The 23,535-nt window shown below is 39.4% G+C and overlaps 3 protein-coding genes across 13 annotated transcripts in view; 2 read left to right on the forward strand and 1 right to left on the reverse strand.

The window, feature by feature from the left end:
* Positions 1 to 16,291, forward strand: part of LOC147169619 (solute carrier family 22 member 7-like) — a 34,966-nt gene extending 18,675 nt beyond the window's left edge. For 7 of the 10 annotated variants that reach the window (XM_086083473.1, XM_086083476.1, XM_086083475.1 and 4 more), the window contains 10 exons: positions 12,136 to 12,309; positions 12,714 to 12,817; positions 12,904 to 13,058; positions 13,146 to 13,314; positions 13,385 to 13,508; positions 13,599 to 13,708; positions 14,566 to 14,780; positions 14,863 to 14,971; positions 15,053 to 15,259; positions 15,891 to 16,291. In XM_086083473.1, the coding sequence (XP_085939599.1) occupies positions 12,145 to 12,309; positions 12,714 to 12,817; positions 12,904 to 13,058; positions 13,146 to 13,314; positions 13,385 to 13,508; positions 13,599 to 13,708; positions 14,566 to 14,780; positions 14,863 to 14,971; positions 15,053 to 15,259; positions 15,891 to 15,921 (1,389 nt within the window). In that variant the 5' untranslated portion in view covers positions 12,136 to 12,144 and the 3' untranslated portion in view covers positions 15,922 to 16,291. Of the gene's footprint in view, positions 1 to 10,938; positions 12,310 to 12,713; positions 12,818 to 12,903; positions 13,059 to 13,145; positions 13,315 to 13,384; positions 13,509 to 13,598; positions 13,709 to 14,565; positions 14,781 to 14,862; positions 14,972 to 15,052; positions 15,260 to 15,890 lie in introns of those variants that run through there. The other 3 variants (XM_086083471.1, XM_086083470.1, XM_086083472.1) reach the window with 3 other exon arrangements.
* Positions 485 to 10,188, reverse strand: synpo2b (synaptopodin 2b). Of its 2 annotated transcripts, none has more exons than XM_086083464.1 (4): positions 10,000 to 10,188; positions 7,367 to 8,062; positions 4,713 to 6,685; positions 485 to 1,968 (listed from the first exon to the last, which is right to left on the reverse strand). In XM_086083464.1, exons 1-4 carry the CDS (start codon positions 10,025 to 10,027, stop codon positions 1,513 to 1,515), a joined length of 3,153 nt encoding a protein of 1,050 aa, XP_085939590.1. In that variant the 5' UTR covers positions 10,028 to 10,188; the 3' UTR covers positions 485 to 1,512. The 2 variants fall into 2 exon arrangements, with proteins under 2 accessions (XP_085939590.1, XP_085939591.1); XM_086083465.1 differs by having other exon boundaries at positions 487 to 1,968; positions 5,412 to 6,685.
* Positions 16,292 to 16,552: 261 nt separating the features above from the next.
* LOC147169622 (solute carrier family 22 member 7-like) lies at positions 16,553 to 22,061 on the forward strand. Its single transcript, XM_086083480.1, has 9 exons — positions 16,553 to 18,373; positions 18,443 to 18,546; positions 18,750 to 18,904; positions 19,922 to 20,090; positions 20,293 to 20,416; positions 20,507 to 20,616; positions 20,873 to 21,087; positions 21,166 to 21,274; positions 21,452 to 22,061. Exons 1-9 carry the CDS (start codon positions 17,993 to 17,995, stop codon positions 21,660 to 21,662), a joined length of 1,578 nt encoding a protein of 525 aa, XP_085939606.1. The 5' UTR covers positions 16,553 to 17,992; the 3' UTR covers positions 21,663 to 22,061.
* Positions 22,062 to 23,535: the final 1,474 nt, after the last annotated feature.

Here is a 23,535-nt window from a genome sequence, read left to right on the forward strand (position 1 = left end):
GTTAGCGTGAACACACAATTGAACACCTTTTATTTGGGCTGTTTTTTATAAATTAGGCTCCGAATTAATTAGTAAGACGCCACTGTCAACATACACATTGTCACTGAAACTGTCGTAAAACTATTTTTAAAATGAAATTGTGCAATTCTATATTATGCCTTCGCCTTTTGCAATTTCAAGGCCGAATATTTAATTGTTTCTACATTTTATGGTTAACTTATTTTTGCACTTGTATGACGGTGAAGAATGTTATAATATTACTTAAAACATTGTGTGTACACTTACATTTGTTTATTTGACACCTACTGTATTTCCTTTTTCAATGGGGAAAAATGTTCATCTCTCAGTATGATGCAATGCAGCTGTGCAACATTGCAAGCTGCAACCACCAAAAATAAACATACCACTTTGGGTGTCTCTGCATTAGTGAATGGTGATGTGTTGTTGTTTTTTTTAACCTCTCATATATATTGCTAGATGTTAATAGAAAGCAAAAGAAGTCCACTTTTTTTTCAAGTTTTAATACTGTAGGTATGTAATTTGTGCAAAAGGTGCTCACAAAAAGTCCATGTAATTCTCCAAATTAGTGACACAAAATGGGTGACTGCATGCAACACACACACACACACACACAGACACACCAAGTTCAATTTTAACAGCCTAACATGCCAACTTAAAGGGAAAGTTAAGTCAAAAATGTTCTTTACAATATGTTGTATGCACCCCACTAATCTAAACATGCCAGTCTCATTAATATTGTGTTTGTGGAATATGAATTAAGGGTTCAGGTAACGACCATCACGGCTCACCTGTTTTCTGGGTTTGGTCATGTGACAGTGGTTACCTGGTATCTTAGCCAAATGTGATGTTATTTTCAGTTGACAGCAAGTGACAAAATGGCCGCTTCCCGAGATGGGTTAGGTTCTACTTAATTCAGATTCCACAAACACAATATTAATCACAATATAATTTTTAGGTTAGGGTGTGCACATTGAACAAAATATTGTTAAGAAAATGTATGGCTTGAGCACTTCCCTTTTAGTAACTGACTGTCACTCTCTCACAATTATGGTAAAACGTCCACTCCTTATTTCATCTTCTTTTGAACACTCTGTGATGTGAAATGGCCTTAAATTGTGCAAAATTTGTAAAAAATAGAACAATGTTGTGTCATTTTGTGCCCAAACAGCACAAGACTGGAAAAATGTATCTCATAATCATTTAAAACATGAAATATCACTTTGAACCACAATATAGCTCACAAAATAATTTCTCGTAAGCAACACACTGAATCTGTTGAAATGCTTTTTCATCTAAGTGAGTGCAATTTGAACAATTTACCCATAAGTGAACACAACATGCATGTTTTTGCAATGTGAAAGGAAAACCCACGGGAGTACTAGGAGAACATGCAAAATTGATAAAGTAAGGCCTGTTCCGGGATTTAAACCCAGAACCTCAGAACTGTAAGGCAAACGTGCTCCACTTTCCTCACTCAAAGTGTTACCCCTCTTATAAAACTCTGGTCTTACCAGCAGATTTAATTGGCTGGGCTGGTCTAAAAGGAGGCCCGCAAACTGCTGTTGGTTTGTCACGTGCACATTTCATCCTCATGGGTGCTGAGGTCATGTAAGCCGCGGCCACACGATAACTCGCAAGTGGTGGATCAAGTGACACCCTGCGCTTCCATTCCTCTGGAGGCTCAGGCAGGGGCCCCGCGACCTGGACGCGCGAGGCGACCAGAGACGGGGCGCTCTGGATCGAGAATGCGTCGTCCACTGAACCGAAGGGGCTTCTTGATGCTGCCTCCCAGGGTGTGGGCGGCTTGTAGAATGCTCTCGGAACAGATGCTCGATGTTGTCGTGCTGGGGTAAGACATGAGCGGGGAGCCTGTGTGCCAACAGGTGACTTGAGCCCAGAAGAACAGGAGGGCCTAGGAAGGCTAAGGGAGCGGCTTCTACCTTGTCCCTGAAAGAAAGTACACTCAATCAAAATGATTTACTATCCAAAAGTCTATCTTTGCTAGCGACATATAGTGGTCGACAAAAGCATTAAATGCCCCTAGATGTCAGAATATACCATGTACCATCAACCTGTTGCGATTCATATAACAAAATACAACCTGGAGTTTATCAGCTTTGTGCTGAACTCACCAGGCCAGATTTCAAATTAGGTCAGTTTGTGAACAAACTAAGACGAGATAATCATTATTTCCATATCAATACTTATGACATTATTGTTTGGAGGTGTACGTGAGTGAGATATTTCTAATATAAAATATGCAGCTTGGCTCAATAAATGGTGGGGAACACTGTATAGTGTATAGTACTGCATTGAGAGATTCGAGAGCAGTTTTGTTGGCTTTGCTGCCATCCTCTGGCCACACTGTTTTATTTATATATTTTTGGCTACCGGTGCATTTAATTTATGAAATTCATTAAGTCAATCATCATCCGTATGACAATTATATTACTTTGTCATTTAGAATTCGTAAAAGTATCATATGTGGATTTTTTTTTACATTGGCATTGAACCATTTTGAGTGTACTGTATTAGTTTTGTCTCCCAGGGGCAAAATGCTGCCTTTAAATATATTCATTGTTTGTTTTTTCTACAATGCAGGAAAGGAGTGGTTGTCAAAGTTCTAATAAAATAACATAATATCGTAATATGTTGTTTCATTAATATGTAAATTATACTGTCTAATATTTAGAAGATTGCAATATAAACGAAACATGAACATCAACTTTGGTTGTTGCTCGGCAGAATTTGTGACATCACCTTGAAATGAAAATATGGAATAGAAGCCTAGCTAGTAGCTAATTAGGTAGCTCATGTCTCAAAGTTCGCGTCACTTGCAAGTTAGTGTAAGTAGTACAAGTAAAAAACAAAGTACACACATGGTCAGAAGTAAACACTGACACCCAACAAGATGCCCAACAAGCAAAGAATTCCATGATTATTATTGCATTTATCCTCTTTGTTTTCCTCTATGCTCAATTTATGATGTACTCACTCTGGTTTACATGTATTTTTTTTTTATTAAAAAAAAAAACACATCTTGTGTCGGCTGACATACTGTGCTTGTGTGACGTATGGTGGAAGTGTCGTCAATGTCGAGCTTAGAAATGCACTTCTCCGGTTTTGTGTGCGTTTATGTGGATGATTTTTTTATTTTTTAAAACGAGGTGGTGTGGACAGATTATTATTATTATTATTTTACACTGGGAGGGGGAAAATATTCAGTTTCATAAATACACTACTACATGTGTACATAGTCTCAATTGAAAGCTGCCTGCGGGCGGCCCTTGCGGCCCACAGTAACAAAACTCAAATTACTTTTCAGCCCACTAGATGGCGCTCGTGGCCCAAGGTTGGGTCCAATAGTTAAGAATCACTGCTATACAGTATATTCAGTTAGATTAAGAAGACATATTTGGCGCCTTTAACAAAAGAAACAAAGAAATGCTGTTTGTTCTCTTTTTTTTTTTTTTTTTAAAGCCTCAATAATTTTCTTTCATTTCAACCCACCAAACAAATGGGTAAACGCTAAAGTATTATTTTCTTAGTTAATGTGCTAGCATCATTAACACTTTGGTAAAAGTTGGACAGATCCCTAATTACTTCTACTCCTTCCCCTCCTTTTAAAACGTTTTCTTACTTTCAATTCAATCCATGCTGTCATTGTTATTCTGGCTTTTGACTTCACACCAGGTAGCAAATCATAGGGACAGGAAGAAAGACAGTGGAAAAAATACAGATATAAGAACAGCAGCTGGACACATAGGAAGTGCACAAGAGTGAGAAAAGAGAATTTTAATTGAGTTGAAAACAAGGAGTGCATAAAATAGTTCCACATCAGAAAGACAGACACAAGCAGAAAAGACAATTAAAATTTTTTTAGTCACTAAATGTAAATCTGAGCCATCAATTTCTACATTATTTAACTTCTTTGGCATAAAATAGGATACAGAATGTCTGATGACTTCGGAATGAGATTGAAGGAATTTCAAAATAAATCTAAGAACTTTGTGCATGCAGGTTTCTCCTATACATGCCTTTTTATTAAATACATTCTATCAACACATACAGTATGTGTTACTTCATTCGTGAAAAATATACTATTCATTGTCACTGTTTATCGTCATTTCTGTGATCATTTGTATTCATAAGTATGCATTTTAAAATAAAACCTCTTTAGATAATCATTGAACATTCCTGCACACATACAGTAAGCCTTTCTTAAGAATCATTCATTATTCTCTTTGACTTGAACAACTTTCAGGAAGGTGACCTCGCAAAACCTTGAGCTTTGTATTCCACAGAAGCATGCTCAAGCTCATACTTTGACACGCTGTCAAGCGAAGCGTTTTATAGCCTGCTTTTTTTCAACAACTGTGTTTCATCATCTCAGTGTTCATTGCGTCGCCGCGGCAATGCTATTCCTGGAGCTAATTTAACATTGCAACAGGCCTCCACTGTTTAGTTATCGCTACAGACTTTTTCGCGGAAAATTTTGGCCGAGGGGCCATTTGAAGTGTGCCTCGAACATATAGAGGCGTAGGAGAGAAAGAAGCTAAGCTGTTATCCCGGCACGGCCGCTGGAAAAGCGTGCTTGCAGCTTGAATGCTTGGTACTTGCTTTGTGCTTGCGTGATGGAGAAGCTCAGCCAATTTGGTGTTTTGCCGAGCAGAGCAGTTTGATGAACTTACCAGTCCAGAGGATTTAGCTGAGGACTTAGCAGAGGCCTCAGACTTGCTTTCAAACTCAGGCTCAGAGATATTAGGAGAATGAGAGTGGGCAGACCTTTGTTTGAGTTTCTTGGTCATCTCAAACTTGGATGGCGGAGCGGGTTTGGCGCTCGGACTTTTAGCCTCTGGAACTACATCGCAGTGGAACAGTGTAGAGTCCAAATGATGCGGCTGATGTTTCATGATATCTAAAGTGTTAAGGTGCTTTGGGACTAATTTGGGTGTCATTGTGGTTTTTGTTGACGGTGCTTTTTTTGCTGCTGGTGGATTGTAAAACGGGGAGTGAAGGGGATTGTAAGATAAGGGAGGTGGTGCGCGAACATTAGAGGAGTATCTCCAGGAGTTGGGTAAGGATATTGTTGGTGAAAAGCATCTTATCTGGTTTGCTGTCGGACCACCGACAACAAACTTCTCCATTCTGGATTGTCTTTTGGAAAACAACTCTGTGCCTTTTCCCATCATGGTGTGATCATCATGGTGATCAAAACCTTGACTAAAGACTTGACCTTTTGGAGGAGCCAGTGATATTTTCGATGTGAATGGTTTCATTGGTTTTGGTGGACAAGAGGCGACAGAACTTGGTGCACTGTCTTGCCTACTTCTTGCGGTTAACTGCGGGTGATGTGCGGTGAAAGTAGGACAGTGCGCCTGCATACTCACAGCGGATCTTGGCAGAGGTTTGTTCCAGCTATTTGTAGTTGACTGAAGATGAGACTGAGAAGAGGATCTGACCGATGCCCTGCCAACGGCAAGTGTTTGAATTGTTGCCTGGGCTCGATCTGCTTCCCAGCTGTTGGCCAACTTTTGAGGTTCAGAGCTGTCTTGAGCGAAGTAATGGCGCTGTCTCTGGGGTTCCGCAAGATATTTAGGCTGTGCAACTGATTTCCTCGGAGGAATACAGGGTTCACTAGGAGGGCCTTTTAACCAAGGTGGACTCTTTGGATTAATGGCAGGCTTCGGTGCAACCGGGGGTGGATTCTTGAGTTTAATTGCTCTGGGCTGCATGAAGTTACAAGCTTCAGCACCGAGGCTAAAACAATCTTCCTCTGACTCCACATACGCTCTGCTTTCCTGAGGATCTGATCTTTGTTTGGTTGTCTGTTGCTGTTTGTTAAAGTTTTTGCGCCTTGACTCTGGAAGGCTGCAGGTCCTTATTGCCGGCACAGATATTCGCTCATCCCTTGAGGCTATGATGTCTCCAGTCGGTGACCAAACCTGTGGGTTTGAGACAATAGGAACGGCTACTTTGAATCTTGACTCTGCTGTTTGTCTCACTGGAACAGCACCAGCAGGCATGCTGTGATCAGCTGGCCCAACTCGGACTCCTGAAAAGGGCTTCGCTGTCCTGTTGGAAACCAAAGATCTTTGCTGGTTCATCTGATGAACGTGTCTGTTCATGTAGTTGCCCTGTTCAGAATGAGCATATATTTTCCTCATGTTGTATATATTGTTTGCTACTGTATATCCAGTCTCTGACTCTGCTTTATGTAATCCTTTATCATGGCGTTCTTGCTCTGAGACAACTTCATCCATACGTTTACGCCGGTGCGCAAACATCAAAACACCCTTTCCCTTTGTCCCAGGTAACACTTCCATTTCTTGAACACTTCCCCACTTCACACTTAAATCATGCTGCCGATGATATATGGAGTATTCCTCTCCACACTCGGACTCGCTGGCTGTGACAAAGTCAAACCCGGTCTCTTGGAGTTCCTCCGCTTCTTCTTCCAATTGGTCTTCACTGTCAAACTTACTTTCACCAGTCCCGTAACTTACAAGGGTGTACTTCTTCACCCTTTGCCGGCGTTTTTTGAACAGTAGGGCTCCCTTATTTTGAGGGTTGGGTGCATCGGTCAGAAGGCGAGCAATTCGCTTACATTTGGACTTGGTCTCCTTAACTTGCCTTTGAGATTGGCTTTCATCTTGAACAAGCCCTAAGAGAAAGAAAATGAGAGAGACGAACATGTCAGTGGAAATGAAGCCATTGATTTTTCTGACTAAATCTTTCATTCCATTCATTTAACACTTTTGTTTCATATCTCACCCTCAAGTTTAAGCCATCCTTCTTTCAATTGTTACTTTCATATGAAGCAAGCCCACTAATTGGAAGCCACTGGCGGGTTGTAAGGCTTCCATCGCAACACCAAGCACTCTAATAAAAGCATCATATTCACTTACAGCTAACTTAGGGAGGCCAAGCAGCCACAGTAAGGACCTTACTTTGGACGAAGGATCGGATGACAGACTGGGATGACACATGTTGGTGTCCATCAAATTAGCTTCTGTTGGCCTTATCATATGGTCATAATTTATTCTTGTCCCACTATGGCTATTAAAGCCATGGGAATTTTCTCTGCCAGTCCCCTTCAAATAGGCTCTGCATGACCACATCAAAATAAACCACACCCATGAGCTTTGCAGACCTTATTTGCTTGTTTTAAAGGTGTTCTTTACCTCATTTGAAAGAAAAAGGATGTTATGATTTGCTGTAGCTCAATTAGCAAATGTATATATTTTAAATATGAATATAAGCAACCACTAACTGTACAGTTTGTACTATCCATACCATCAACAGGAGTGTACAGGTTTGAGTAGAAGATCGATTTTGTACTTACATGCACACCTTGCCCTATGGCTGTCCCGTCTGCACAGATCTGTGTCAGACTCCGACTTCCACTTCTCTGTCTGCTCAGCACCCTCATCTGAGATTCCAAAGGAGACTGCAGCAGGAGGTGCCTCAGTGCTCCCTCCTTCCTCTGAAGATTCAACCCTCCTGTTCCCAGTCCCTTGGCCCTGCCTATTACTGGCTCCCAGAGGCTCATCAGTGGCCAGGGTCGAGGCCGGGGTCATTTCAGGAGTATATCCAAGGGAGGAGGTAGATGAAAGTAAGAGTGGTCTTGGCATTTGTCCACTGTGAGGTTCATGGTAATTTGTTGGTGAGGTTTTACTGTGTGAGGTCTTTCTTGGGTCGGTAGGGTAAATGTCCTCTCCTCGGTATGAATCTTCCTCCTCACGCCCGCTCAGGTCATACAATGAGCGTTGATCAAGAACCAATTTGGAGTCTTGTGAATCTAAAAATTCTGGATACTCCGTGTTCGACTTGGGGAAAGAAAAGCGCTGTGTGTCCACACTTCTCTCTACATCACTGAATTCAACTTCATCAGAGGACTCTGCTGGGGTTTCAGGCATATCACATCCTTGTGAACCATCTGAGCCCAACCAAGGGACTGAGGGATCCATGTTCTCTGGGTCCTCAGCTTCTGGTTCCATTTCTGATTCACTTGCAAAGTCCTGAGTGTCACCAATGATACCTGAGATAAAAGAAAAACAGCTGTTTAAATTGTATTTATGTTTTTCATTGCCATGGTTAATATATTTAAAGCTTACATTTCTAACTAAGTAATTGTTGAGTCACAGGTCTTATAGGGACTGCAGCTTGGCTTTTGCAGTTTCATTCGAGCTCTAAATGGAATGGTATGTAATATCATGAGGAAAACAGCCTTCCCATCCAACTGCACAAGAAAAACAATTGGATGGATGCTCTCCAAGTTCTCCTGTTTATAAAGGGAGGGCTGCTGTCACCTTAACAAGTGCGGCAGTAACAACATTTCCATTTATGACCGAAAGACACGAGTATTTGTCTCATATGATGAGGAAATGGTATATACTTTCACTGCTCAAGCCATTGTTTGTTTATTAGTGGTGTTAGAAAATGCCAAAATATTTTTTGCTGAAAAACAAAAACAAAACTGTCAACAGAGACACTGGTTTGGTGCACAGAAGCAATCCTCAGTCTCGTCATGATATTTTCAGGCCTTTGCCACTAGGTGGTGTCATAGTAGTGGCTATTTTTTGGGCTAATACAATTGTGACGTGAGGGTTGGTTGGTAGTACAGGTACACTCTTTATAAAATGGATGGAGATGGATTTCTTCTTAAACAACAATGTTTACTTGTCACATGGCAGCTACAGCGTCCACACTTCTTGAAACCTTATCAGCTGACTAACACGTACCAATCAGGAGCTAGCAGACTTTAGGTAAATGCAAGTGAATGAGAACAGCAGATTCAACACATCAACATAGCTACTTATATAATAATAATAAATAAATAAATAAAATACCAAAATGATTTAGTAATGAATGTGTAAATAATAATTCTGGGGGGGGAAATATGTTTTAAAAATATATATATTTTCCACAAATTAACTTAAATATTTTTCATTTCTGAACCAATTATGATTTTGGTGAACAATCATAATCTTTCAGAGTACTATATTTACTGCTTTCATTGCAACAAAATTTCTCCCTAAATCCCGTAGCATCACAGATTGTTATTACTGAATCATTGGTTTGTTTGCTTGCAGGTATTTCGCATGAAGATTAGTTTCAGTTGTATCTAGGATAATATACTGTATACTACGCTTCATCGCATCAGGCTACTACAACAGAAGTTGTACAGGCTCTTACATACTCTCACACGTGGTTCCACTTCATTTTACCACTCAGGACTTCTTTTGGTTCGGCTGGCTTTTCTGCTTCCAAGTAAGGCAGCACATTTGCTATGATTGCTTGTCTCTATGGCAACAGGAAGTCGGCATCTTTGAAAAAAAATTGTGCTCTCTTGCTCCGAGGCATGACCCCATTCAGGATTTACTTCTAGCAGATTAGATGTTTCCATGGTATTACCTCAGCCAAGGAGGTGATGTGATGTTAAAGTATGTGTGAACAGGATTAAATAAAACTTGTGGTTGAAGGACATAAACTAAACTCTTTGGAGTTGCGGGTTACCTTTCAAGAAGCCTAGTCAAGGTATAAACTTATTTTGTTTTTCCTAATTAAGAGATTGTGTCTACAAGTATCCTGACAACCCCAATTAACCGTCATACAGATCAGTTCTTTAAATGCAAAACAGCATGATTTTTGAAGCTTTAATGTAGGAGAACCAAAAATAATATTAGTTGGAGCCAATGGATAGCATGACCACATTAGAAAATACATTCAAAACACAAAATGTAATGGTCCTTTTTTTTCTTTTTCTTTACACAGAATATGTGTAATTGGGAACATCTTCAGTATATATGTGAACGTATATGTACATCATAAACTACTCGATGATAAATAACCCATTACACACTACAATATTTTAGGTATGAGGTATATGAAATGGAAATAAATTTGTACACAAAGTTGCTTTGCAACACCATTTTGGGTCCAACAGGATAAGTCAATAGTCAAATTGCTACTTACAATTATTCATAGTTCCTTTCTCGTCCATGAATGTACTCCTTGCCTCTCATTTGTTAATATCCAGCTTTCTACTCTTGATTTCCTTCTTATATGACGGCCCAGGATGTCGAATTAGAATCCAAGCACAGAAGAGTCAAATTACAGCGAATTTCAGGTGTTCGGGTCACCTACTGACTGGCTGGAGTGCCGCTTTGCTCTTTGTCTACTCTATTTAAAGAGCGAGAAGAGGTGTCGATGCTTCCTTGGACACAGCTGAGTTAGCATCCCACATGGCTCCAGTAAGAGAAAAAATCATTACTGTTAAGGAGTATCTTCTCTATAGGAAACCTTTTTACTCTCTTTGACAGGATGTCCCAAGATGGATATGAAATAAAACTTAGTCTGCAAACCACAAGTTTAAAGATATATATCTTACTGATATGAATGAATATCTTGCTTAAGCCTTCCATCCATCTACAATAATCATACATTTTCTAGAACACTTGTCCTCATTAGGGCCATGGGATAGTTGGAGCCAGTCCCAGCTGCCTTTTGGCAATAGGTGATGCACACCGTAGACTGGTCGACCTGTAGTCGCATAACACATTCATCGTAATTGACTGAATTATCATAATGACTTGGTTAAAATGTCTAACAAGAGTTAACAAGAGTCCAATTGCCTAAATCAGGCTTCTGCAACCTTCGGCTCTGGAGCCACATGCGGCTCTTTAGTCCCGCTTCTGTGGCTCCCTGCAGATCTAAAGAAATAATAATAATAGAACTTATTATATGTTTTACATACAGTATTTATTTTTATATAAAATATTCTTTAAATTAATTCATTATTAAAATTAAAAATGAATAATTAAGTATTAAAACATGTCAGAGTCCAAATTTTTAGGTTGTCAGAAAAAGAGAGACAAAAGGTTGATGAAAAGTTTTTTCCCTAAATGTCCAAAAGGTAACCATAACATGTCCTAAAAGAGGAAAAGCAGAAAATTACCATAAAAAGTCAATGAAATTGCCAATAATAATAATAATAATAAAATGTCTAAAAAATTAAGAAACGAGGCAAAAAAAAGCATTTGAAAAAAAAAAAATTACCCCCCCAAAAAATCCCAAAACAGAAGTCGAAAGGTACAAACATTTATATCTACGTAATGGATGCTGCTGTCATATTTTTGTGTTGTGGTGCCACTCTAATTAACTCTTGGGCCCTCAACTAACACGAACACACTGTGTCCTTCATCAAAATCTTCGAATGTTTTCCGTCACCACACAGATTTTTGGTTAATTATTTGGCCTAAAATGTCTCTTTTGACGGGAAAGTTTGCTGACCCCTGCACTAAATCATAGGTTTGATAAAAGAATAATGTCGTTTTCTCTTCTGTTGTGAAGCATGCGTGATGATTACACTAATTTCTGGCCTATAAGGCGCACCTGACTATAAGATGCGCTAGCTCCATTTGGGGAATCCTCAAGTTTGTTACACATATAAGCCGCACCCGACTAAGACGCAGGTGTTTTAATGTTACCACACCGGGTTCCCTCTACTTTCTTTTCCATAATGAGGGCGCAAATTGTCTCTGCCTGACACTCTTGCGCTTCATTTATAGTGCAATCTTGTGATCTGATGGATAAGCCGCACCTTTGTATTAGCCGCAGGGTCAAATGCAAGTTAAAAAAAAGTAGCGGCTTATAGTCCAGAAATTACTGTAGGTGTGAAAATATTCGTCACTGTGTGTCTAATTATAGTTATCTTATATTATTCTCTGCACTTCACGTAACAGTCAAGTCGTCTTGCACCATCACACGTCGCTAAAATGAAGAAAAAAACAATGGTTAAGGGCATGTATAATTATTAACAACACGATGATACATCTTACCTTCCTCAAAGCAGAGCGCACTTCACTTCTACGTGGAAGATCATCTCGGTAACTCTGGAAGTTATCCAAAATGAAATTTGACAACGTACTTTCAGAAATTGGCGGTGTTGGAAAATTCCAAATTAAGTTAATCTTGATCCAGGTCATATCTCGGATCACACTGCCTTGTCACTTCCTGCTGAATAACTTCATGGCGGGGGTTCCCTCGCACCACTGCAATATCAGCACTCTGGATAACTTCAACATCTCCTCCAATTTAACTTTGGAACAGAAGCTGGACATGAGTATTCCGAGAGAGACGGATGGGCGTTTGAGCTCCTGTCTGATGTTTTCCAAGCCTCGACATCCACATCTGTTGAACGGCAGTGAGGAGTCATCGGTTGTTCCGTGTCAAAACGGATGGGTGTACGACAAAAGTGATTTTAAATCAACACTGGTAACAGAGGTAAGTTAGTTTTTCTTTAGTTTGTCATTCAAGTCAATTCAATGTAATGTATATAGCGATAAATCAACAGATTTTACATATGAGCAGGTCTGCAACTACACTTGTCACATGACCTCCCTTGAGATAGATTAATACATACTTTGTTGGAGAGTGACAGTAGGCAGAGAGAGTGAGATATGATAGAAAAGGACTACAGCTAATAGTAACTGTATTAGTAATATTAATGCTATGCTAATCAGCTGTATTAATGGTATTCCTACAAATTACATATAGCAAAGTGTTACCATTTTTGGCTGCATGTCAACTGTCAATCAAAGGGGAAAAGAAACAACAAAATATCAGTGTTGTTGTCCTTGCGATGTCCAACTGATGTAATATTGCAAATTTTTGTTTCTTCTTCACAGTGGGATCTCGTGTGCAGCAGGAAAGGTATGGACAAAGCAACGGTCACCATCTTCTTCATCGGTGTTATGTTAGGAGCGCCTTTGTTTGGATATCTTAGTGACAGGTAATTTCAACTAAACTCTTATGTGCCATGGAAACAAAATAGTTGTATTGCAGTAAATAAAGAGTTTGTTTCTTTTTTCTGACCAGGTATGGTAGGCGGCGGCTGCTTTTGGTGTCCTATCTGACCACCATGACATTTGCCGTGCTAAGTGCACTATCCACTTCCTATGTAATGTTTGGAGTTATGCGTTTTTTCACTGGGATGTCGACTGCTGGAATAAGTATAATTTCTATTGTTCTAAGTATGTAAAGAGAGTTTTTCTTAGTGGCTAAATATTGCACTACATTGAATGACCATTCAGTCTTATACAGACTTATTATCTTCCCAGATTTAGAGTGGTTGGGTGTAGAACAGAGGACTCTCTTTGGCATTCTCTTCAGCATTGATTGGACAATTGGAAGCTGCATTATGGTTATAATTGCATACATGGTAAATGAGTGGAGGCTCCTTATCCTGGCCGTGACCTCGCCCCTCATATTGGCTCTGATTACTTGGAGGTATTCAAGGGGCAGACCTTCCAGCATGCCGCCAAACACTTTGTAGGTGACACCATATTTGTATGTTCAGGTGGCTACCAGAGTCTGCAAGGTGGCTTGTGGCTAACGGGAAGGTCGACGATGCACATTATTACATCAATCAATGTGCAGAAATGAACAACAGATGCATGTGCATGACCACCATTACGCCAAGGGTACATTTGTACAGCACATTGTCATTTTTGCTTGAGATAAGTCAGTGTAGAGGTGACCATGATGGAATAATTTCTGTCTTTGTTTTGCAGACATTGCTGGAATCTGTCGACATTAACACCAATAACAACAAGTACACTTTTATTGATCTTTTCAAAACGGCAAACTTGAGAAAACTTGCCATATTCTTAGGGATTGTATGGTAAGTTTTAGTTGTAAACGGAAAGTCATCCTTAAGCATTTCTTGCCAATAATATATGTGACCTCACTAGTCTAAACATGACATTCTGATTAATATTACATTTGTGGAATATGAGTCATGAAGGAAAATCCATCCGTTTTTTACCCATCTAAGGGGGCGGCCATTTTGCCACTTGCTGTCGACTGAAGATGAATGACATCACAGTTGCTCAGGGCTCAGGCAATGACCAATCACACCTCACCTGTTTTCTGAAGCTGAGCTGTGATTGGTTGTTAGCTGAGACCTGAGCAACTGTGATGTGATTTTCACTCGACAGTAAGTGGCAAAATGGCCGCCTTTTGATATTGTTAACAACTGCTGGGTTTTGCTGCTTAACTCATATTCCACTAGCACAATATTAACCAGAATACAGTATTTAGACTAGTGGGGCTGCATTGAACATATTATTTTCAATATTATTTTCATTATTTATTTTTGTTTTATTTTTGGGGGAGGGGCTGGGGGGGGGGGGGGGGTTATTTCCCCTTTGAAGAACAATGGGTAAATTTCTCTACCTAAAGTACGTTCATTGTCACCGAGCAATTTTTTGATTACGTGGCTCGAGCTCAAAGGTTGCACCTTCGTTGAAGTATTAAGACTGTTAGTTTTACAATTCTGGAATCACAAATTAAATACAATGTGTTAAATAGTGAGCGTTAAAGGAGAGGTTATGTAAGATTTCTGAACTCTGGACCGAACCAGCCTGCAGCCAGTCGATGTCTGACTTAACACACAAAAATCATTCTGATAACAAATGTATTAACATGTAAGGCAGAAAGCTAATCATTTTGATATTCTTTTTTTTCTTTTTCTTTCAGGTTCGGTGTTGCGTTCACTTACTATGGGATATCTCTGAATATCACTGGGTTTGGATTAAACCCTTACCTCACTCAATTTATATTTTCATCAATTGAATTGCCAATGAAGGTTGGCCTTTATTTCTTACTGGAAAATGTTGGGAGAAGGCTGGCTCAAGGAGGGACAATACTATCAACTGCTCTCTTCCTTTTCATCAATATGTTTGTCACAGAAGGTTTACGTTTGTTATCATTGTGAGTAATGGACAGAATTTACATCAACTATATCTTCTGATCAAATGTTTCAACATCCCTCAGATAAGTGGATCCTTCGTACCATTGTTGGAGTTCTAGGAAAAGCCGTGTCGGAAGCGTCATTCACAATCATATTCTTCTACACAATTGAACTGTATCCTACAGTCATACGGTTAGTCAGTAACAAACTTAGTTAACCATTTTTACTCTTCCAATCTAGTGTTGCATTACATGAACCTCTTTTACCATCCAGACAGAACGGTCTTGGCTACACTTCCTTTGTGGCGCGACTGGCCGTGTCCATATCTCCACTGATCATGCTTCTTGAAGATGTGTGGCCCCTCCTACCTCCTATGATTTATTGCGGAATGGCGGTCGTGTCTGGTTTAGTGGCGTTACTCCTGCCTGAAACACAAAATACCAGAATGCTTGAGTTTATAGAGGATATTGACAAACCAAGGTAAAGTTGTATAACAACCTCAAGTTCTGACATTGCTGCTCCTTTTTCACTGCATGGTCGGCTTCGCTCAGCTCGACTCACTAGCGATGCTTTACTATTAGCAAGGCAAGGTATTGTTTTCTAGTGATCTAGTGGTTAGTTGCGGTTCCTAGCATGCCGAGCTAATACCACATGGGTCCACCACGTCATTGTAACATTTGACGATACACTGCTAGACATGACACACACAAAAAAAGAAACAGTAATACGCATGCTAATGCTAGCTTCCCCACTGCTGTATTATACTCCATAGTCTCTACTTTGCTACAGCAGTCGACTTTCTTGCTTCCTGGGGGAAATTTGTCTCTTTGCCATGGACAAAGACCACATGCTGAGAAGTAAATACTTAAGACTATTTCCCACATCCAATATTGTTTGTCCAGCTGGTTTTCAGTTTTCAGCTCTACAATTTAAAAGTGGAAAAAAACAACCGTCCCGAACTTTGTCAAGTTAAGATAAGTTTAGCAAGTACTGTGCAGTGGAAAATTTATCTAAATATTTGCTCATAATGAATGATAAAAAAATGCATTCCTATACTGGACTGAATATTTCTTTGATCAAATTACTAATCTAAATCTTGCATACATTACAGGGAAAAATTAACAAGGGGGAAGATGATCTAATGAAGAAGAAAAAAGATGTGTATCCTGGCCGTGGTAAAGCCTACACAATCTGGTGAAGAATCTTGGATCTGCAAAACTATTTGGGAATAAAGTTTGAATACACAAGAACTCAATTGTTCATCTGGCTATAGGGGAGGCATAAAAGAAGTCCCTTTACAAGTTAACAAAATGATTACAAAAGCAAACGTATTGGTAAATCTGTGAGAATGACTGTAAGAGGATTAGATATTGAAGTTTGTTTATTTGTGGTCATTTTTTTAATTTGCCTCACACCATTTTACAGGCATGGCCACGTTAGATGTCTTTCTTACTTATCGGTTTTGCTGCCTATTCTATTTAGGTTTAATAAACCACAATACAATACCCATTGTATCTTGTTTTGAGTAGTCATTTTAAGGTGGTAAGGAACCTGAAATACACAAATACAATATCATTAAAACCTATATATATATATATATATATATATATATATATATATATATATATATATATATATATATATATATATATATATATATATATATATATCACGGATCACATTTTTGGGGGTGCTGCATATTTTTCTATTAAAATATATTTTTTTTATACATCCAATTGCACTAAGTTCTCACGCATTTGTACTGTACCTATTTGGAAGGAAAAATCTCTATACTGTATCCAGTATATTGCAGAATGTAGATTATTCACTATATTGGTTTTGTGATGGTTATTTTTCCACAAAGACTGTTAATGAGTGTCTTAAGTCTGTGATCTTTTCATACCTAATAAAAGAAGCTTGAGTGCAATGTGCATATTGCTGCAGCTGCACAACTGCACATCTACGGTAACAAAAACATAATTTAATATAGCCTACTATTGCAAATCACAACAAATTGTAATCCCTTCAGAGGTGGTTATAATAGAATGAATATAGACGCTGTTGCGCTTGCAATTGCTTTATTGAACAAATGTTAACAAAACTCAAGCACATTCTTAGATTACATGAGGATGGCGACCCCAAGTGGAGAAAAATACCTTTACCTCACATGCATACATTGTTGGTATTCTGTAGTGATGGGCAGATGTAGCTTTTTTGAAGCACCGATACTGGAGTACCCGGAAAGCAGAAAAAAACACACACACGAGCAGCGGGAAAATCTGCAAATTGCACACGGGGAACCAGGATCTGAACACAGAACTTCTCATCCGTGATGCAGTCATACTTATTCAGTCATACATCATTCTGCGGATTTACAAACATCAATCCATCCATTTTCTTAACCGCTTACTCCTCCACAAGGTTCGCAGGGGTGCTGGAGCCTATCTCAGCTGGCTTCTGGCAATAGGCAGGGTACACCCGAACTGGTTTCCAGCCAATCGCAGGGCACACCGAGACAAACAACCATCCACACTCACAATCACTTCTAGGGACAATTTAGAGTGTTCAATTAACCTGCCACACATGTCTTTGGAATGTGGGAAGAAACCAGAGTACCCGGAGAAAACCCACACAGGCAGAGGGAGAACATGCAAACTCCACCCAGGAAGACCGAAGCCCGGACTCAATCTCTCGTCCCTGGCACTGTGAGGCGGACGTGCTAACCAGTCCACCACTGTGCCGCCGCTTTACAAACATAAAATTAAAAACATCCAAGTCCAATCCAAATACAGTCAATGAAGTGACAATAAGCAAAATACTTCATATATCCGAGTCAGGATATACTGTATTACATACCCTGTAGTCCCGAGTCCAGACTCACCAGACTTGTGTAAGTAAGTAAATCAACTATGATCCCAGAAGGAAGGTTCTTTCTCAAGTCAGTTATTACATTTTTGGTTCAAAGCACACGTAGGTTAACAATAGCTCAAACCAGTGAACATGTTCTTGTAATGTATAATTGCATCCGCAACTGGCAACTCATTTATTCTTAAAATTGTTTACTTGCCAAATTGTGTTAATACACCTGCAACATAAGACTGCTTTCAATATGTCACCATGTTGTCGCACATCCCCGTAACTGACCATTAACTTGGACTCCAAGACTGTTCCTGTTTTCTCTGTACCTCGCTGCATATTGCCAGTCGTACTTCCATGATGAAGTTTGATGACGTGTTAGCAGAAGTGAAAGGCTTTGGGCCGTTTCAATATAGGCTGGTGCTAGCGTTGTTAATTCCTCGTCTGGTTTTGCCTTTTCACTTTCTGCTGAACAATTTTATCGCGTTTATTCCTTCTCACCACTGCAGCATAAGCGCTTTAGATGATGGGGGTGTTTTTAGGGATCTCTCCAGCGAGGAAAGGCTCGTTGTCAGTATTCCAGTCGAGAGTGACGGGAGTCTCAGCTCTTGTCAGATGTTTGCAGAGCCTCAATATCATCTGTTGAATTCCTCCAACACTGCAGTGTTGCCTACAGTACTTTGTCAGAATGGATGGGTATATGACAACTACACCATGAAGTCTACTCTGTCCACAGAGGTAAGTTGGATCTGAATTTCCTATAAAACATCAAATGCATCCTTAATTTTCTATCAATTGGCTCTACAGTGGGATCTGGTTTGTGAGCGAAAGAGAGTGAACAAATCCACAGCCACTATTTTCTTCTTCGGCGTCATGTTTGGAGCAGCAGTGCTTGGCAGTCTTAGTGACAGGTCCTCGTGATTTACATACATTTATATTTGTTTGCGCTAAGGAATGCATGCATTCATCGTTTTTTTGCTGCAGCATACAAATTCATATCATTTGAGTTAATTTGAGTTTTTACAACTATCAGTATAACAGCACGATTATAGACTCATATGAAATTAGACATTGTTTAAGTATCTCTTTTAATTCCATATTGTTTTCCTGGCAGATTTGGCAGAAAACCCATGCTGTTGGTGTCCTATCTGATCACCTCGATCTTTGGATTCGGAAGTGCTCTGTCAACTAATTTCGCCATGTTTGCAGTTATGAGGTTCTTTACCGGCTTTGGAGCTTCTGGAGTCAGTATAATCAGCGTGGTACTGTGTAAGTGTTACGATGCATCCAACTAATCAATTTAAATAGAAATGCTTGGTTTTAGTACTTTTGGAGAGAATACTATGGAGCCCCTGAAAGGGGAAGTCAACCTTCAACATTTCTTGACAATAATATGTTATATGGGACCTCACTAGTCCAAACATGACATTCTGATTAATATTACATTTGTGAAATACGAGTTATGTAGTAAAATCCAACCGTTTTTATCCATCGCAGGGGGTGGCAATTTTGCCACTTACAGGCAACTGAAGATGATATCACAGTTGCTCAACGACCAATTACAGCTCACCTGTTTTCTGAAGCTGAGCTGTGATTGGTTGTTACTGTGATGTCATTTTCACTCGACACCAAGTGGCAAAACGCCTTCTGATATTGATAAAAACTGCTGGATTTTCTGCGGAACTAATATTCCCAAAATGCAATATTGACCAGAATACCGTATTTAGACTAGTGGGGCTCCATAGAACATATTATTGTCAAGACGTTTTGGGGGGTTGACTTAACCTTGAAGGGACATGGGGAAAAACATGATTCTTGTGTACACTCGAATGTTTTCAGGTAAGCAGCTTCGATTGATTTCTGGTCCACCATGTGACCTCTCACAAGGCCACTTTGTAGAATTGGGATGGGGCGCTGTTGACCGTTGACATCCTCAATTCTATAGACATACCTTCCAATATGGAAGCAGAGTCTGGATCTCTGAGGCAGGTTTTCCTATTTCTGGGGTTGGGATCTAAAGCTACTACCCCCACAACCCGACTCTGAATAAGCGGAAGAAGATGTGACATTTTTTGTTTGGGTTCCGGTGTGCCGTGAGATTGTTCAAATGTATTAAAAAAAATAAAAAATAATTTTGTGACCTGGCTTAATAAATATTGAGGAAACACTGACTAAACATGATTTACTAATAACCTAAAAATGTTCCTTCTTCGTGCCTGAACATTTATAGATTGTGATGCAACTACAATGTTCTCTAAGTGATGCAATCATGATATCTCATCATAGGTATAGAATGGGCGGACATCAAGCGTCGGTCATCTTTACTCATTCTATTAAGCATGGACTGGAGTTTTGGCAGTTCGCTGCTTGGTGCTCTCGCCTATTTAGTGAATGACTGGAGGTATCTGACAGCCGTATCGACCAGCCCACTCTTGCTAGCAATCATTTCTTGGTGGTAAGGAAATCGTATGAAGTGAAAACTGCACCATTTTAAAGACTTCAATTTATGATGCCTGTGAATATTGTCATTCATCCAAGTTATTTCATTTTAAGTGCATTGAATCGATCGCAACTGGACATATCTGCTTCTCTTAGAACCAGACCCGTCTAGTTGCGATTGATAATGAATTTATGATGTGTGTTTGTTGTCTGTACAGGTGGCTTCCAGAGTCTGCCAGATGGCTGGTAAGCCAGGGAAAGGTTAACCCTGCTTATTTTTACCTAAGCAAGTGTGCAAAGGTAAACCGCAGAAAGCAGTTTATGGATGACCTAAAACCTGAGGTGCAAACTCTTGTTGGCAAATTTATCAAGACTGACACCATTTTTTTTTTAATCTTGCCTTTAATTTTTTTTTTCCCACGCCTCCTGCAGGATTTGTCAAAAATAATTGTGCTAGAAAATGAAAATAGAAAATATTCTTTGTTGGATCTGGTGAGGACTCCAAAGATGAGGAGACTGACTCTAATTGCTGGCACTGTGTGGTATGGCGCATATAACAGAGATTTTTGTCATAGGACTTTTTGGCTGTCCCTTTTAATACATACTGTGCATACCTTACATAGAAGAAAACTAAAAAACATTGAAATAAAGAAATGTAGATCAGCTTATAACAAACAACAACTTTAAAATCATGTTACCCATGATCAAATTGTCAAATTCTGAATTGTTAAAACTCTGACCTCATGAATTCCATTTTATAATTTTAGCATTGCAATCCTTCTGTTCTTCCGTTTATAGGTGTGGCGTAGCCTGCATTTACTACGGAATCGGCTTGAACATCTCTGGATTCGGTGTAAACATTTTTGTCACGCAGTTGATCTACGGCGTCAGTGAAGTTCCTGCCAAAATTTTCTGCCTTTTTTCAATTAACAAATTTGGGCGAAAGCGGAATCAGAGTGGTGGACTCCTTCTGACTGGTCTGTGTTTGTTTTGCAACATCCTAATCCCGCCTGGTAAGTGACGAGAGTGAAAAGAGGGGAAAAGCTGGTCAGTGGGCTTGGAAACGTGTTTCTTGGATGTCTTCTTTTCAGATATGGCAGCATGTCGGACAGCAGTGGCGGCATTGGCCAAGATGTTTTCCGAAGCAGCTTTTACAGTGTTGTATTTGTACACAACAGAACTCTATCCGACAGTATTGAGGTCAGTAAAACACAATATGGCATGATACCTTAACTTACTTGCGAGTTTTCAAGTTAAAATTAATTAATTCAAGGTATCGTTGGTACATTGAACAATGCCATGTCATGAGAATTCCATTAGTGCTATTTGAAGGAATGACTTTATAAAAGTTGTGGATTCTTATTTGTGTTGTCATAGGCAAAATGGTTTTGGCTGCTGTTCTTTCCTCGCCCGTCTCGGTGTGGCAGTATCGCCCCTGGTGGCCCTTCTTGAGGAAGTGTGGGCTGGTTTACCAGGACTCGTATTTTCCATGATGGCTGCAGGTGTTGGGTTGTTGACCATCCTTCTTCCTGAGACAAATAACGTCCGCCTCCCGGAAACAATTGAAGATGTGGAACAGAGGAAGTAATTCAATTTGGAAGTATTACTAATGATTGCAGTTGGGATTTAAGACTCCACTTCTAACATGAATGCTTCACCATAAATTTTACCATTGCTATCAAACGCCTCACAAAACTCTTTTTTTAATGAGCAATTCTCTTTAATAACGCTCTAGGTCACGTAACACGATGTTGAGTTGTCTGTTGTATGTTTTACCATGATTCTATAAAGAAGGAAACGCTAATTGGTGGTATGCTTTCAATTTCATGACAAATTGATAAAGTACTGATGTTACGCTTAACAGGAAGTAAAAACTGAGATTTGGCGTCTGTTAACTCATGCATATGTTTGGAATGTAACGTGTTTTGTTTTGTTTTTATTTATTTTCCCCTATTTTGATTCTTATATCATTTAATGTTATTTCATTGTCGCATATTTTTGGTAAAACATGTCAATTAGATTACCTGGTCAATAAATGTAAAAATCTAAATTTATACATTTTTATAAATATAAATTTTGCCGCTGGGAAGAAGAAAAAAAAGAGAGAGAGAGAGAGATGTTGTTGGTGGTTAAGACCGCAAGATGTATCTTTCATTGTTGCAAAAGAAAGCCCTGACTTTGCTAATTTTAAAAAGGAGGAGCAGGAGACGAGCAGCAGAAAAAAAGTAATTCAATAGTTTAAAATTCTGTTCCGTAGCATAGCGTGCTGTAAGACGGGACACCTAAGTCTTTGTGACTGACCATTTTCTTTTGCACTAAAGCAATACATTACAGTGATATTTTTTTGTATCTAAACGGTCTTACTCTAATGTATCTAACCTAACTATTTTCACTTGTTATTGTCTTTAAAAAAACAAAAAACATCCAGATTTTAATTCTTGTAAAAAAAAATATTGTATAAAAAATTAAAATGCCTCCACGGAAAATATACATAAAGTAAGCCTTGGATTCAAAGTTTAACTTGTCAACAAATATTAACTACTCATCAACGCGGACAAAAAAAACCTCTTCCAAAGTCAGGTAGGTATTATAATTTGTTGTAGACGCAAGAAAGCACAGGCGCAAGTGATTGCAACAGCTCAATATTCAAAATTGGAAGAAGCACTTTCAAGATGAAGTTTGACGACGTGTTAACGGAGCTGAACGGTTTGGGGAAATTTCAGTTCCGTCTGATTTTTTTTCCCTTTTAATTCCTCGCTCCACAGTACCGTTTCGCTTTCTGCTGAATAATTTCATTGGGTTCATCCCTTCTCACTACTGCAACATCAGCACTTTAGATGACGGGAATATGTATTGAAATCTCTCAAACGAGCAAAGACTAACTGCCAGTATTCCAGTTCAAGATGATGGGACACGGAGCTCTTGTCTGATGTTTACCGAGCCTCAGTATCATCAGTTGCGCAACTCCTCCGACACAACCTGCTGTATTTTGTCAGAATGGATGGGTTTACGATACCTCCACCGTCAAGTCTGCTCTGGCCACAGAGGTGAGTTGGATCTTCTGCATGCCTTTAAAAAGCATCAGCTGATTTGTGTCTTCATGCCTCTCAACCCACATTGGGATCTGGTTTGTGAGAGAATGAAGCTGAACAGAGCCATGACAACCGTCTTTTTTGTGGGTGTCATGCCCGGAGCGGCAGTGTTTGGTACGCTTCAGGTCAGCACAGGTCGGCATGATTTCTACTCTTATGTTCAAAAGTGTTTTGTTATGTAATTGCATGCTGCATTCACAATTTCACATTTGAATATAATTATACAAATATTACTGTAACCTGATTAGGCTACAGTGGTGTTTTGAGACACGAGCCAACATCCGGCCAATATTTCTCCATTGACGTGAGCAAATTTGATATACAAACTCAGTTCCACTCCATAATACGGTGTAGTCAACAGTGAACAAT

This window comes from Leptonotus elevatus, chromosome 8 (genome assembly GCF_054856555.1).
Source record: "Leptonotus elevatus isolate MCC_2025b chromosome 8, RoL_Lele_1.0, whole genome shotgun sequence".
In the NCBI taxonomy this organism is placed as follows: domain Eukaryota; kingdom Metazoa; phylum Chordata; class Actinopteri; order Syngnathiformes; family Syngnathidae; genus Leptonotus; species Leptonotus elevatus.

Excerpts from the sequence above, each read along its gene's own strand:
- synpo2b (XM_086083464.1), bottom strand. The coding sequence starts at position 10,027 with ATGGACGAGAAAGGAACTATGAATAATT. Across the intron at positions 6,686-7,366 it reads CCATAGGGCAAGGTGTGCAT|GGCTTGTTCAAGATGAAAGC; the intron begins GTAAGTACAAAA and ends TCTTTCTCTTAG. Across the intron at positions 1,969-4,712 it reads CAGCTAAATCCTCTGGACTG|GGACAAGGTAGAAGCCGCTC; the intron begins GTAAGTTCATCA and ends ACTTTCTTTCAG.
- LOC147169622 (XM_086083480.1), top strand. The coding sequence starts at position 17,993 with ATGATGAAGTTTGATGACGTGTTAGCAGAAGTGAAAGGCTTTGGGCCG. Across the intron at positions 18,905-19,921 it reads TATAATCAGCGTGGTACTGT|GTATAGAATGGGCGGACATC; the intron begins GTAAGTGTTACG and ends ATCTCATCATAG. Across the intron at positions 21,275-21,451 it reads CTCTATCCGACAGTATTGAG|GCAAAATGGTTTTGGCTGCT; the intron begins GTCAGTAAAACA and ends GTGTTGTCATAG.